The sequence below is a fragment of the Austrofundulus limnaeus genome, unplaced genomic scaffold (assembly GCF_001266775.1).
Source record: "Austrofundulus limnaeus strain Quisiro unplaced genomic scaffold, Austrofundulus_limnaeus-1.0 Scaffold49, whole genome shotgun sequence".
NCBI classification, from domain to species: domain Eukaryota; kingdom Metazoa; phylum Chordata; class Actinopteri; order Cyprinodontiformes; family Rivulidae; genus Austrofundulus; species Austrofundulus limnaeus.
In genome coordinates, this window is record NW_013952451.1 from 522,762 (window position 1) to 538,833 (window position 16,072).

General features: G+C 37.8%; 1 protein-coding gene across 5 annotated transcripts in view; it reads left to right on the plus strand.

Moving 5' to 3' along the window:
* The window catches only part of slc4a2b (solute carrier family 4 member 2b), a 51,838-nt gene that overhangs the window by 18,556 nt on the left and 17,210 nt on the right, over positions 1–16,072 (plus strand). For 4 of the 5 annotated variants that reach the window (XM_014008332.1, XM_014008330.1, XM_014008329.1 and 1 more), the window contains exons 3-6: positions 7,208–7,381; positions 15,211–15,370; positions 15,467–15,693; positions 15,903–16,027. In XM_014008332.1, coding sequence (XP_013863786.1) covers positions 7,322–7,381; positions 15,211–15,370; positions 15,467–15,693; positions 15,903–16,027 — 572 coding nt within the window. In that variant the 5' untranslated portion in view covers positions 7,208–7,321. Of the gene's footprint in view, positions 1–3,700; positions 3,903–7,207; positions 7,382–15,210; positions 15,371–15,466; positions 15,694–15,902; positions 16,028–16,072 lie in introns of those variants that run through there. The other variant, XM_014008333.1, reaches the window with a different exon arrangement.

Genomic DNA, 16,072 nt, shown 5'->3' on the forward strand with positions numbered 1-16,072 from the left:
AAATTGAACTATGTGCCTGAAAAATACATAATCACCCCCCCACCCAATAATATACAACATTGTTTATCTAAGGTTGTATTTATGCTCAAGTCCTGTTGAGCACAAGTTTTTTTTCTGCTTTGATGCATAAAACTTTAGAATCGTTAGAATATTACTTACTGTAATTCCTAAACTAAACTTGGTCCACCTTGATGGTTTTATTTATGTCGGCATTTTTCAGATACAAAGGACGTCATTGGGTAATGATTAGGACCCATGAGGCGGTCAGTGTTTGCTGTTCCAGTTATTTATTGCTCACACAAAAGTAAAATGAATAAACCTCGTGTAAATTCCTAAACACATCATTAAAACAGGTTCAGTTTAAAGCTAATGTTTGTAAATATTCAACTGGAAACATTCAGGCTGAGCGTGGCAGAGTCTTTGATGCGTCAATGTGTTTTTGCAATAATTTAAAATGTCCAACTAAAATAAAAGCCCTATGCCCTTCTGTTTCTATAAATAAATGCATCATTGCTTTTTGTCTGTGTGCTAAACAGAGGCTTTTGTTGTATTCTCTTTCATGTTGCCCTTGACTTGTGTTAAAAAACCTTTTCACTGCCAGCTTGTGTTGACTTTGCCTTGCAACCTGACTTTATGCTTTTTGTATCGCGTGAAAAAAAAGAACGGAGAGATATTCTGGGAATAGATCCAGCACTTCCTCGGAAGACGTGAGGAACTGTCATGTGAGATTAAACAAGTAGACTTTAAACTTTTTTTAACCTATGTTTGTTTGGTCCTGTTGTCACCTAGTTGTTTCCAGCGGTGACACCATTTATGGCGATGCTGTTATGTGGTTTTATGTAGTTTTAGAGTTAAAGTAGAAAGCCATTTATTTTCAGTTTCCAGCTAGAAAATAAAACCTAAGTGGTTTCAAAAACACATTTGTAAATCAGGATAGTTTTCTCAATTCTGCTTTTTGTGTAGTTCCCCCTCAGAAAGCCTGTATTTTCCATGTGTGTAATTTTTGAAGTAATATGCTAGAAAAACTACATTTTTACACAGCTTTAATAAAACAATTAACTAATTGTTTACAAACGCTTAACAGTGGACCTTCCACCTACAAAAGGACGGTCATGTGATCGGAGTTCATCTGTGAATAAACATCATGTCTCATTCTTCAAACTCATAAACCATGCTCAGGCATGTTAATCAAGTCAGGCTTAATATAAGCTGACTTTTAAAGCTAATCTTAAAAAATTCACAAGTATATTTATTGAGAGAGAGAAAATAGCATATAACACGAAAACAACATGTGGAAAATACGAAGGACTTTGTTTTTACGATGGAAGTTGAAAAATGGACTTAAGTTAAAACCTTGTAAGACCTATTTTTTAAATAACGCGTTATGTAATAATGTAATAAACTCAGGCTTCAAAATGTAATAAACTCATGCTAAAACTGCATTATATAATAATTGACGCAAAATATAATAAAAGTCCAACGCATTTTGTAATATTTGCAGCCGCATTATGTAATAACGTTATTACATTTTGCCGAAATTGTTATCGAATGTGGTGGTTTAATAATCTGGTGCATTATGTAATAATTAAAAACCAGTATTTCTGTTCATCCTAATCAATATACTTGTAATAACTGTCATGTTGCAAATACTGCATATAAATCTTTATAACTTTGGTCAATAAACACCGAACTTCTCATCTTTTATTTGCATTTTCAGTCAAATTCTTGCGTATTAATCTAAAAGTTGTTCAAGGCAGAATGATCAAAACATGGAAAACTTTTTTTTCCAACACAGTCTTTCAGAGAAATGAAAATCTATGCTTTAAAAAGCAAAAAGGATAATGTTTCTGTTGCTATTAAATGAAAGAAGCATATGATCCAACAGTTTAATACAAACAGAATCCCAACAACTTCCTGGACTTAAATAATGTGTAATATTAGTCAACCTCTTGTAATTAAAAAGGAACACATTAAATTATATAAACAAAGTTGTCTTACTCAGAGCAGTGCAAGAGTTTCCACTAGTTTGAGGACAAAAACATGAACTTGAAACCGTAAGTAAGCAACACAGTGTCAGTATGAAAACTGAACAGTAGGGGCGCTTCGGTGAAGACTGGTTTTATTTAGAGCGCAGGTACGTCTCTTTGTTTAGATGTCCTGTCAGTAATGTAAGATGCAGCCTCACCTACAATTCATGTTTCAATACAACCATGTCAAATGTAAGGATTGTCCGTAATTTACACAGATTTTATGTCATTTTGCAGGTACAGGGACGTATAGAGCAATCTCACTGATTGTTTTCATGTTTTATGGAATCTTTCAAAAACTTAGTTTCTAATTTATTCAACATGTCAGAGCCTGTAGGAAATTAAAAACAATTATTAACATCAAATATCCACTTCCAACCCACTCTATTGCTAGAAACAAGTTCTTCTGCCCTCATTTCCTTCTGATACAGAAGCTGACAGTCCGCCTGCACCCCACCCCCTCCCCTGATGGTCCACCTGCACCCCCCAACGCCCCCTGCCTGTGATTAATACAGATTATTTTAACAAAAATTACGTATTTTTAAGGCTCATTATACAGGTAAACATCTAAAGGGGTTGACATTTATGTACAACTAACTTTTAGATATATTTTGGGAGTTTTCTACAAAGTGGAATAATTTCTGTAACAGGGATCAGGACAGTAAATCTGAAAATGCAAATAAAAAATGAGAAGTTCTGTGTTTGACCAAAATTATAAAGATTACAAAATGTAGTATTTGCAACATGACAGTTATTACYAGTATATTGATTAGGATGAACAGAAATACTGGTTTTTGATTGTTTATTGCATAATGCACCAGATTATTACATTTGGTAACAATTGCCGCAAAATGTAATAACGTTATAACATATTGCGGCTGAGAGTATCACAAAATGCATTGAAGACTTTTATTACATTTTGTATCAGTTTTTACATAATGCAGTTTTGGCGTGAGTTTATTACATTTTGAAGCCTGATTTTATTACATTACTACATAATGTGTTGTTATTACAACATGAGGTCTTACAAACCTCATGAAGCTCAGTGGTTTTTCACATTAACGTTGCTGTTTGTTTACACGTTTTTATGCATTCCCTGTAAAGTCAAAAGCTTGGTTTCACGCTGCTCTCCCTAAAAGTCAAGGCTGCTTTAACTTGTGAGCTCCACTGACCACAGCAGGCTTTAKCCATAATTCCTCATCAGCTCCTATTCAGATCTGACTTTAAAGACCAGGTTTCATTGGAAACATTGTAAATCTTTGCCATGAGTGCAGAACAGCTTGCACGTAATCTAAAATACCTTTTTATAAGAGTACAAACAAGAAAACAATAACTTTCATGTCATTTACCACGTTGTTGTTGTTTTAAAGATATTTGATTGGAAAAGGCAAGAAGGAAGAGGAAGAGGATATCCTAAATTAAACCAAACAAAAACAGCTAAACACACAAATCTCCAAAATTCAATGCTTACGAAAAGAGAAGTATTGATGACTTTTTGCTACCAACACAAATATGTGTGTATGTGTGTCAGACACACAGTCTGAGAAAATGCCTCTGACTCAGTGTTGAATGGGTCTGGCGGTCACATGGCGACTTGTCAGCAGGCTACAGGAGGAAACATAATCCTGAAGAGGAAGGCTGCTGTTATCAGTGCATACGAGAGGGCAGTCTGTTTGACGAGAGGCAGGACAAGCCGCCAAGAAGCTCTGCGCTGCTAACGTGTTACCTTTTTATTTATTTTTTTATTTTTTTGGTACAATCTCTGTTTTCGTCCTCTGTTTGTTTTCACCCTGCACTCTGACCAGCCCCTTCACTGCAGAGTTCAGCGTTGCACTAGAATGTCTGCAGCAGCTTCTTTGCAGTAAGCACATGAAGGTATCGTACAGTCGTGAACCTATGTTTCTGTGTTCTGTAGCCAGGTGTAATCCTTGCTTCTTCTCATAAGTCTTGAATTATTACTGACTGTGGCTATATTTTTAATTTAATTCATGCTCAAAATAGTCTAGATTTTAACTGGATGGATAACTGGGTGGTATTTTAGGTCCAGATTAATGAAGCGTAACTTTATTTTTCTTGTTAATGTCGCAAATTTCCCAATATCCCACTGAGGCAAGAGCTGAGTCAGGCTCAGACCACGATATCTGACCAAGTGTAAACAAAAACTGATACGCTCCATGGGTTAAGAAAAATAACTGCTGCTGCTCATTTTAGTAGCAGAAACATGCTTACTGCAAAATAAATCCTAAATATGAGTCATCTGAAAACTGTAACACAGTTACGGGTCTCTAAAATTGGTCATTTGTGGCTTTAGTGGAAAACTAGTTATGTTTTGAGCTTTCTTTTCTTAACTGTGACCCAGTTTGTTCAGAATCATTTCTCGGCTTCTGCTAATTGCTCACAAAGCTTTTTGTGTTGTCTTAAAAAAGTGATAATTAGCTCTGTAAATTGATGTCAGAACCCAGAACAAAGAAGGACTTTATCTTGACAGATGACGCATTAAGGACACATTATCTGAGATGGTTTGGACTGATACGGCAATAGAAATACGTTATTTTTTAAAGTTGTTTTAACGAGCATACTTTATCTGCTAGACTGATGTGAATCAATTGCTTTATCTTTTTAAAAACTCTGTGCTTGAATGAAGTTTTGATGTTCTTTGTATTTTCTCTCATTGTCTCATCTTTCAAAAGCTCAGACCTGTATACTGGTCAAGAATTGAAGCTTTTAATTCTGAACACAAGCATTTTATTGGGACTTGATGAGCTGTACTTTAATTGTGCCTTTTTTGAATAGAATTTGAATGTAGGCGTACAGTCTGTTGTCAGCARTGGCGAGCTGAGCCTGGTTAGAACGTCTCGACACAATGCTGGTTTAAGACAAGTGCGAGAACTCGAGTCCTGAGTTCTAGTTTGACTCGTGATCTCTGTCCTGCCATCTGACTGCATAACTCCTTATCCTTTTTGCTAAATATATAGTGAGTAGTTTATAACCTTTTTTAATTATCATACTTTTTTAAAGATTGTAACTGACTTTTATGTGCTGATTATTGTGCTTCACACAGGATCTTGACCTACTTCCTGTAAAGGGCTGATACGGTTCTGCTGTTAGGATTTTAAGTTAACAGTCGCCCTTGAAATTCCTTAAAAACCTTTTGACATTTTTWATTTTTCGTAAGGGTACCAAGCTAAAGGTAAGAACRGGAGATTTAAAAAAAACTCAGCCCTTTTTTGTCTTAATTTGTATAGGTGGAGAAAAATATGACCATTCAGTCAATTTTATACTTTCTGCATTATACGTAAAATGTAAAATATGTAGGACTACTCTTTGGCTTTGAAATACCATCACTTCTGACAGGTACTCTCAATACATGTTTAGGTATTAAACAGGTTGTTCCATCATCTTGGAAACSTTTCCACAAGCTGTATTGTCATCTTAATCACGAACATGCTGCAATAAAACACTTCTGAGGCATGTTTTCATTTCATCTGCAGCGATTCATACCAGGATGTTAGACAAAGATCATCTTATGTTGAGAGATGCTTTAGGATGATTTTAGTCAAACCTGAAAAATAATGTTGGAACTTACCCTGTCTATATATTAAGATAATTTGGTTTTTAACTAAAGGTCTAAACCATGCATTTAATTTTTCATCTGGCTTCTCTCATACTTATGTCGATGTCCAACACTCTAAAGTGACTGGAACTAATTTCAAGGGTTTTTTTTTTCACCATACGTTTAAAACTTTCCTGAAAATGCAACCGTCTGTTGGAGTCAACTTTTTCCTGTTTTGAGTCTTACTTCCTCCCAGAGGGAAGATTTTCCCCAAAGTCTCGTGTAACATATTTAAAGCACTGACTGACTCTAGCATGGAAAAGTTTGGAAGTTTTAATGTGGAAGAAATAAATGTCCATTAGAGGAAAAACATTTTTTGCAATACTCTATGAAGATGTAATAAACTTATCCTCACTTTATTTTGGACTGCCAGTTGTTCCATGGACAGCTAGTTCCTTTATCCCTCAGAGTAAATGCACCTGAGTGAAGGCAGAAAACACTCACATCATCTTTTTTCTTTCCTTTTTCATTAACTGACTTGGAAAGACAATTGCAGGTGGTAATATTGTTATCACTTTCTGATTGTTGTTATCCTAACGGTATTATTACAGACGTGCTCTGAGGTAGATAATCTGGTTCCCATGGTTRATACCCGGGATCCCAGGGCTTTGTAACATTATCCCTGTGTAGCCAGCCCTGCCTCTTCCACGGTTTTAGGTTCTAGGTTTACTGAGAAAGTCGTTCCAAGCTCTCACACTTTTTTCCCCTTTCCAAATTATGGGACCGTTTGTTAAACCAGAGAGTCTCATTACTTCTGGAGTTAAAATTTGGTGCGTTGATTAAAAGTTTGCAGATTTTTTTTAGTTTCAGGTCAGGTCGTCGGCCAGTTCTGCTCGTTTTTGAGTTTAATCTCTTGTCACTGTGCTTCATTAAGTCCCTCGCTTTCAACAAGGTCATTGATACGATTGTTTTCAGACATCAAGAAGGTTTATCGCATCTTTGATAGCTGCCGTCAGTAGGCCGGACTGGCTTTGGCAGTGCATGATTTACAAATTGAAGGACTGAAAACACAAAAGACTCCATTGCTTTGCTTTTTGTATGAAAGAATCCAATTGTTTAATGTTGCCAGTAGACTTTCACAGAGTCTCTGAAGTAATGGGGGTGGAGGTTGGCTGAGTTGATCGTATCAACAGATATGCACAGAAGTGCTGCTTTCTCTTGCTTTTATCAGGAGAAATGGGTAATGACCTTACAAAGTATGGCAAAGTATTTATGAGGTACTGCAAGGCTCACAATTAGGAATCACATCATTTCATGAACTTTATTAAACACAGGTTATTTGTATGCATTTCTGCCATTATTGTTATTGAGTTTATTATAATTACTTGTTGTGATGGCTAATGTCATAAATAAGCTCTCTCAAAAGTTCCTTCCAATACAAACTCAATTAGAAAGTTTATGTTAACCAAGTGTCAAACTCTTCATGAGGTAAAAAATTAACCTTTAAAATGTAGACATTTTGGATCAGGTTGGGTCATGTTATCATCCTCCTCACACTGGTGTGCTTTAGGTTTTGAATCTGTGTGTTCTTGTGCAAATCAAGTCATTGGTTTGTGTCTGTTTCCAGGTTATGCTGCCCAAAAGCTGTCTGAGTCCCAGTGAGAAAGAGAAGGGCTAAAAAAGCCGCACCAGTCCAAACCAGCTTCCCAGGGCCTGACCAGCATCGAATCACTGCAGAGCTATGAGCAACCCCGGCACGCCCAGCAAGAGTACAAATCCTGTTGCACCAGTTGGTCACAGTGTAAGTTTATACGAACACACACAGAGAGGCCTCAGGTAGGTCAAAGTCGGGTCCAGGCAGCATCAACCATGAGACAAAATCAGAACAATTAAGTGTGTTGTGAAGGACAGAGTGGTAATGCCACAATGGAAGGGTTGTCCTGACACCCCTGGGATTTTCACCTATTCTCACAGCTTGTATCAGGGATGACTCTCAGCTACTACCATACCTGATTTTAGCTCAATATTCATAAAATGGACTGAGTTATACTAGTTTTTGTGATTTCTAAGTTTGATTAGCAGACACAGGCAAAAACATTGTATCTCTCCTTTTAGTGGTGGGTGATATTGAAGGAGAAGAAAAGCTGCTTTCCTTAGCGGCTTGTGGAAAGAATATAGCTCTAAATATTTCTTTTGTTTCAGTTCCCTTTCCTCCATGTGCAGGATTTATGCTGCATCAGCTATTTCTGTGTTTTTTGGCTCTTGAGTTGGTATTTTTGACAGCGCTGTTCCCTCAACTGTTTTATGTGTACAAATCTAAACGCAAAGATTTTAACTGCAAAAATGAAATGTTCGTATCTGGGTATGTGCCTGGAGAGCTGCTGCTGAAAACTCTCTGTTTAAAAATACTACAGGAAAATCTTTGTTTCTGGTTTATAGAAACAGTGAAATAAAATTGGCATCAATAATTTCAAGGTTGCTGAAGGGTTTAGTGTGATAAATGTGGGTTGCAAAACCCCCAAGAGAAGCTGATCAGCAGCCAAAGAAAGCAGCATTCCTGAACTTTATTTTCCCTAAAAGCTCATCTCAGTAATCCCGTTACATGATTAAGATTGTGCAGTGGCAAAAATCTCTTAGCTAAAATAAAAATCCACCTGTAATACTCTCATATTGGTAGCGTTTTCCAGCTTGTGGAGAATCTCAGGACATATTGTGTTCTGAATCATTCCAGGAATTTTTTAAAAATATTTATTGATTTACCTGCATTTCACAACAGCTGTTATGTTCTTTTAATTAAGTTAGGATTTCCCAGAAAGGCAGGTCACTTTTCTGATAGTTTGGTTTTCCTTTATGTAGGTGAAAATGACAATGTTTAAAACGTCATCAGCAATTAAGTTTTTTATTTATCTATAACACTGTTTCCATCTAAAACTGATTTTATTGTGATCTTCATCACCTGCAGTCAATCTCTGGTTTTTGGACTTGCAGTAGTTATATGGGTGATAGTTTGAGATGCGATAGCTACTGACCAAGAAGCTCTAAAGATAAAGATGTTTATGCTCTGATGGTGTTTTAGCAGTTATTGGATGCTCTCTTGGCTTCATCTCCACCAAGTTAATCATTATCCTCTTTTAATAGTGTGTGTGTTTCTGTAAATGTTTGCTCAAGGGGCATTTTACAACCCTGCTTAAATCTGAAGACATATTTAACCTCTGAGGAAAACACCATCTTCCTGTTCTGAGGATCTAGCCAGGCCACGTGACCGAGGCTGACTGAACTAGGAAACCGTTCGACCTCCAGAAAAGACTAGCTTTTCACATCCAACAGTAGAAGAACAAATCGAACTGTCTTGCTTTAATAAACTTGTACGTTTGAGTTGATGGACTTTCTGCATGCATTCAAGGTGAGTTGGTCCTTTTTGATCCTAAAATGCTCAGGTTATTTCTCACATTTAAAACGTGGTCCGTCTGTGTGTGGAACTGTTTGACTTGGTTTTTACTCCTTCCTCACAATACATTTCCTAACTTTTGAGGTAAATTTAACCACTTTGTGAACTCAGCAGTTGGTTAATCTTTATTTGAGTTCCTGTGCTTCCTTAAAACGCTTTGACTCCCTCCCTCAGGCAGAAAGCCAGGGTAATAATTACTTTCTAATGCTGTTCTAATATGTCACTAGTTACATAGTTACCCCTTTAATACAAGCGCATGGATTTCTTCACACAAGAGTGCCGGTACTGACTACTTGTTTGCTAGTCTTTTGTTTTTAACGTACGTTTTACAATTAAAGGCATAATTTTTTTATTTCAGAGCAGAGCTTCAGCACAATTCTGCAAAGTAAACATCAGATACATTTCAGCTGAAGACCCATTGAAGCCAGTGCATGCTCAGTCAGAGGGAACTGAACTTCTTTGACCCTTCAAAGTATGTTCTCAGAGATCTGTTGATATTTGTGGGAAAACCAGTTTTACTGAATGATGCAATTGGATGGTTATAAAAACCTGTTCTGGCAGAATCCAAATTTAACAATTATCAGAAGGAAAGAATAAATTACAGCTTGCGGCATCACATTAAGATATGCAGGGCTGCGTTGACATAATTGAAGGATCCATGCAGCCAGTCGGACCTCGTTTCGCTTTAAATGCTGACTCAGTGGGATTTGAGACGGCTGCTCGAGGCATATAATCCGTAGCTGCGTTCACACTATTAAGCATCTGGTTCAGCATGCAACACAGTGGCTGTGCTTTGCTTTAAATTCTGTCTGTGTTGCTGCATAAGATTAATTCTTTTACCAGCTAAATGAGTGTTGGGAAGCGTGAATGCAGGGTTTTGCTTTTCTTAGCTAAGGGTAATGATGTTCTTGCTGCAAAGTACGAGTCAGCAATAAAGACATGTTTTGTGCAGGGTATCTGTTTTCATACATTTAAATTCAGGAAGCAACCAAAACCCAAACTGATGGTGTTATGAAAGGATTTGTCTCCTCTGAAACATCCAGAAGCTCTTTAACCGGATCAATCAAGCTGCTTTCATGTTCGTGACTTTTTACTTCTCTTCTAATGTCATATCAGGTCTCAGATGATCAATAATCTGCTGTACTGATAATCCCAATCAGGCTCAGGTGTGCTTTTATGAATAAGCAAATGTCAGCACTGTAAAATACTGAGAGGATGTASATGATAGACATTCATACAATTTGACATTACCAGTCGTGTCAAAGTAGTTATGTGAATATGGCTGCTCTAGGGTTGAGTGCTATTGATCATTTTCATACCGTGGTATAACCTTTAGAAAATACAGCGGTATACGGTATGGGGAGGTATGGTCTGTGAAGTGTTGAGTAATTAATAATTAATGGAGAAATAGTTAGAATTTACATGCATGTAGAGTCAGAAGAGGCGTGAGAAAAGACTGAGCTGATCTGACTCAGCCTGTCACTCTGAGAGCAGCAGGAGAGGAGTTCTTGCCTTTTATTATGTCAAACAGATCAAAATAAGACCAACCACATCTTTTTAGGGTTTTATGTTTCAAAATAATGTGACTCTTACCATGGTTGTATCTGCTCTGCTGCATTCTTTTAGCCGGTCTTTGTGCCAATAAGTAGTCCAGCTATGGTGGTTTGACTTAAGAAACCTGAGGGCTGCAGCTGGGTGGTCTCCGAGCTGTCAGCACTACACCGGCCCACTTTTACTTGAGCCGGCGAGTAACGTTTCTGCCACTATCGCTCTGAGCTTTTATAAAAAAAAGTTTTACCTCACTGGGAATATAAGAGGAGCAACAGATGGGGGGTGTCTCTGCTCCCCCTCCCTTCTCCTCTTTTCATGAGTTAGGGCAGCTGTGGCGGAGTGGTTAGGGGAGTCGTCCTGGAACCGGAAGGTCGCTGGTTCAATCCCCCCGTCCAGTCATCTCAGTCGTTGTGTCCTCGGGCAAGACACTTCACCTGCCTTGCCTGCTGATGGTGGTCAGAGGGTCCGGTGGTGCCGGTGCATGGCAGCCCCACCTCTGTCAGTGTGCCCCAGGGCAGCTGTGGCTACAGTGTAGTTTGCCATCATCAGTGTGTGAATGGGTGAATGTCTAAGTGTTAAAGTGCTTTGAGGTCCGGAGGGACTTGATAAAGCGCTCTATAGAAGTTCAATCCATTTACCATGAGTTGGTTAGAACCCACTAGGGTTGGGCAATATTGGCAAAAAAATTAATCACGATTAATTGTGGTATTTAGCCGATAACGATTAATTTGACGATTAATCCCCTGGAGTCCCTGGACACCCTTATGTCCTAGTCACATGACCAATTTAGTGGGAAAGATTTGCTCATCATAAAAATCTGTTCCAAACTGTCAAAATTACAGACTTCAGGCTACACATCTAATTTTAAATTGTGTTGATAGATAAATAAATTACAGAACTTTATTTTAATGTTTGTCATATTTGAAGCAGAGAGGAGCAGCGAGCGAGCGGATTCTGCCTGGTGGCATTAATCGTATTAATTGTCAAGTGCCAAAAAGAAATCGATTAATGTTTTTCTGATGATTAATTGCACACGATACGATAATGCCCAACCCTAGAACCCACGTCAGTAATGATATGGGGTGATTTCTGAAAGAGCGTAGAATGTTGATGTCCCAGTTTTCCTTGCAGCCTTGTATAAATTGCTGGGAAATTTGATGACTAATACAGTCATAATTTTTAAATACAGTTGCTACAATACTGCAGTATACCAAAATACTATCATACTGCCCAAGCCTAGTCAGCACAATATAAAACTGAGCTGCTACACTTGTTTGATATGTTTGTTTTTGTTGTCTATTTTAGGAAAAGTCTGGTAAGGCTTAGATTAGATCAGATTTAACTTTATTGATCCCTTGGGAACATTGTTACAGGGAAATTAAACTTCTTGTAGCAATAGTTTAAGGAATTGACCAACTTTATCAAACTAAGACCACATACTTTGTCAAATCTCATTTTTATTGGTTTATAAAAAGGCATCAGGTGGGTTCTCTCCATATCTAATGTTCAGAGATATACTGTAAATTTTGAAGTGGAGTTCTGTTGAAAAATAAAAAAATTAACCTGTCATACATGGCTGTTTGAACGGTTTGAAGAAATGTTTTAATTCTGATCAAATTAATGAGATGACAGCTAGTCTTATATTGTCAACTCCTTTCTAAACAAAATTATAAAGGTTCAGCAAAAACCTTTAGACTGCTACAAACCATTACTTTTACTGAAATATGTTCATGTTCATTATAGAAGAGCTCATGGTCAAAGATTCACACATTCATGCATGTGATCGAAACATCTCTCATCTCAGGCAAACTCAGAGCCTAAAGACTCTCCATTGTGAGGGACCAGTAGTTCCAGTTTAATCTGCATGTGAATCTGAACTCTCAGGCCTCTCATGCAGGTCTGTAGCTTGGAATTCCACACACTCCAGACATTTTGAATAGAGAAAAACGTCTTCAGCATTTTTATTTTAAATCATAATCTGTATGACTGCGAATCTCCACCAGCAGGAGCTCCAGGCTGCACCAGAAGTGCTGCAGGTAGCTCCTCCTGCTGGCATTTTTGCCTGTAAACAACCAATGTTTACAAAATGGTTTGCATGAACTGCTGTGACATTTTCCAGTGTGGAGTTGTTTTAATGTGGCAGGTAAATGCCCACTTTGGTCTTTGCCATACTCAGACTAGCTGTTAGCTCATCAATCCAGTCAGAATTAAACAATTAGGTAATTTAAAGAGTCATTAACAACAGGTAAGATATTCATTGTTCGCTGAAACCCACAGTTTCCACAGAACCCCTTTATAGAAGATTTAAACTTTTACTTAAAAATTATACTGTGATTTGGACTAAATCATATATTATTTTTAATTTATTTATTTTAAGAAAACATGTTTAAGTCTTACATAAACACTTGAAATTTTCTGGCTTTTTAGAGTTTACTTTTTATTTTTTCTTTTAGTCTTCCTTTTGTTTCCATTTCACTTCAGCCTGTTGCGTAAAACATTTTTTGGTCAATGTTAGGCCTTTAAAACTGTAGGAAGTCCAGTTCTTGTTCATTTACATCCTCCTTTCAGGTATTTTGACTCAAAGCCTCTTGGTCAATACTTCACGTGTTTGTTCAAACACAGCTTGTTCATTCATGTAGACGTTTCTCAAAAGCCAAGAGTAAAATCTCATTTCTTTCTGTCTTGGTTTAGTGAACATATTGAAGGTGGTCTGTTGGCCAACAGGGTTCTGATGAAGGTGTCCATGCAGATGTGTAATCAGGAGCTTGTTTTTACATGTGGTATCTGCTGTAGAGCAGTTTCTCAACTCTTTGACTATTTATCACTTTTCTCTTTAAGCTCAGGGTTTTGGTTGTAAACAAAGTACTCTCACACAATTTTATTTTATTTTTTTCAGTGAAATTATATGTTTTATGAGAATTTGTTACAAAAAACTTTATGGTGAACATTTCATATTTCTTTCTTTCTAGAGTCAAAAGGTTGTTTACATAACCCTCTCCCCAAATACGACCCTTTTCAGGTATTAGTTAAACAGTGTTGACATGGCAGTAGCGTATTCCAAATACTGCACTGTTTTTCTCTTTTGAAAGAAAAATATAGAAGCTATATAAGACCGCTTCAGTCTGTCCTAAGAGTATACATTTCTGTAGTTCAGCTTACGGGTTTCTGTTTCTGTCACCAGTGTGAGGCATGTAAAAACACGTCGTAGGAAAACAATGGATAGTTGTATGGGTCATGGGAGTCACTTTTTCACTCTGCCTTGCACCTGCATCAATCAATGCAGGTTTGTTCTCTGAGGATTGTGGCTCAAGCAGGAACCAGAAGAATCTGTGTTCACATTATTGTGCCTTTTTTGATTCGATGAGCTTAAAGGAATTTTGTTCTTTTACATTAGAGATGTTAAAAATGCAGTGTGAGCTACACAGAACTGAGCTGCATCGTGTGTTGAAGTAGCTCTAAAAGACGATTGTGTGTGTGTGTGTTATCAACATGCCTCATAAACCACTGGACAGATTTTATTGATCCTATACTTCAAGGAATGCTTGCCTTTAATACATTATTTAATCATTTATAATTAAGTTTTATTTCTCCAGGCAGTTTCTTCAGGTAAATATGCATCAATATGAAACTACTTTATTTAAAAAAAAGCTCTGCATTGAAATCTTACAGAAATCATGAACAATTTTAATTAGATGTGTCAGCAAAAGAAAAAAATATAAGCTTGTTTTTATTAAAACTGAGTGACATATTTGAATGTATTTGTTCAAAGAGTTCAAAAGACACGATTGTATTTGAAATAGTTTTTTTTTTCCAGAACAAACTGACAACATTTTCTCTCCAGGTGGAGGATTGTAATCTTATCAACTCGTTTTACACCCTGAGAACTTTTACATAGCATCAGATGACTTGCAACCCCTGAGTTTTGCTGCAGGAAGGGTTCACTCACAGTTGCCATGGCCACATTTGCTCTGCCGTGAGGCATCTGCACCACAATCCTTTTCATCCAGAGGCGATCAATCATTATCACAACATCCCACCCGGCAGAGCAGAGAGAGAGAAAAAAAAAGATCTCAAACCCAACGTGATCCAGGTCACATCACAGCGGGTCAACCGTGTAACTGATCAATGCTTATGGCTTTAGTTTCCAGTTTAAAGCTCATATTTATGAGTGCATGAGGACTGATCAGCTGATCTCTGGGTCCTGGTCTTAGCAGCAGTGCGCCCTCTAGTGTGTGAGTAGACACATGCACAATGTGCTGCTCGGATCAGCCACAAGAACTGGACTGAAAATGAAAGAAAAAGTAAAATAATAATAATAATAATAATAATAAATCTATATCAGTTGTTTAAAACTTACACTCAAGACTAGTGAGTTCACACTAGAAAAAGAGCCAAGTGAACCTCATTTTTCAGTTGAAAGATCTCAAAACTATAATTTTGCCAAATGATTAATTGAATTTGAATTCTATATTTTGTCTGTAATTGAGTCAAACTTAAATGAACGCAGCGTTTAGATGGTTGGTAAAATGATTTGTAAATAATAATAAAGTTTGGGCTGATTCTCATCCCTCTGAGTTTTGTTTCTTGCACATATTGATTCATTTGCTCATGCGTTGTTTTTATTTTCACAGCCTGAGGCTCCACCCTCTTCGCCGCTTCCACGCTCAGAGGAGGAAGACGATGGCGACTTGAACAAAGCTTTAGGCATTCAGCGCTTCCAGCAGATCCTCCACACAGCTGCTTCTGTGCCCGATGACCAGCACCACAGTTACCATGAGGAGGACATCAAGTGTAAGCACCTGGTCTTGTCTGCGTTCCCGTCATCCAGACCCAAAAAACATCTCAAGAAGGTTTGGATTGTTTGTGTTTTTTAAATGTTTTCTGCAGATCACCGTCACTCGTCTCACCACATCCACCGGCCTCTCTCCAAACTGCCCGTCGATGGACGCAGGAAAAAGAACACCAAGAAAAGGAGAAAGGACAAAGATCACAAAAGCAGCCACCCTCCGTCGAGCGGCCCGATAGAGGAGGGTAAAGATGAAGAGGAGGAGGAAGACGAAGGGACAGAGGGAACGTCTGCTCCGTCTGAGTCAGAGAAAGTCAAAGATGTTGAGGTGCTACTTTAGCATCACCTGTAAATCTGCAGCAGTTCATGATTGACCTGACTGATGTTCAGACAGTAAAATCCCTGCAGTTCTCTAACCTCAAACATTAGCACTATTACCTGGTTAACACTGACATCTTAACGGTTCAGATTTCTGTAAACAAGGCTCAGATTAAAGGTCCTTCAGTAAACTGTGCTCTCACTCCATTTCCTCCTCAGTTCTTCTTGTCAGATGAAGATTGTGTGGCAAAACGTGGCAAAGACTTGTCGAACTCGACCCGAGAGCTGAACATCGTTCCTTTCACGGCTCTGAGAGCAGAAACTGAAGATGCATCTTCCACAGAGTGAGTGTGTTTAAAGACCAAAAAACAGAAGTTATAGTTTATATA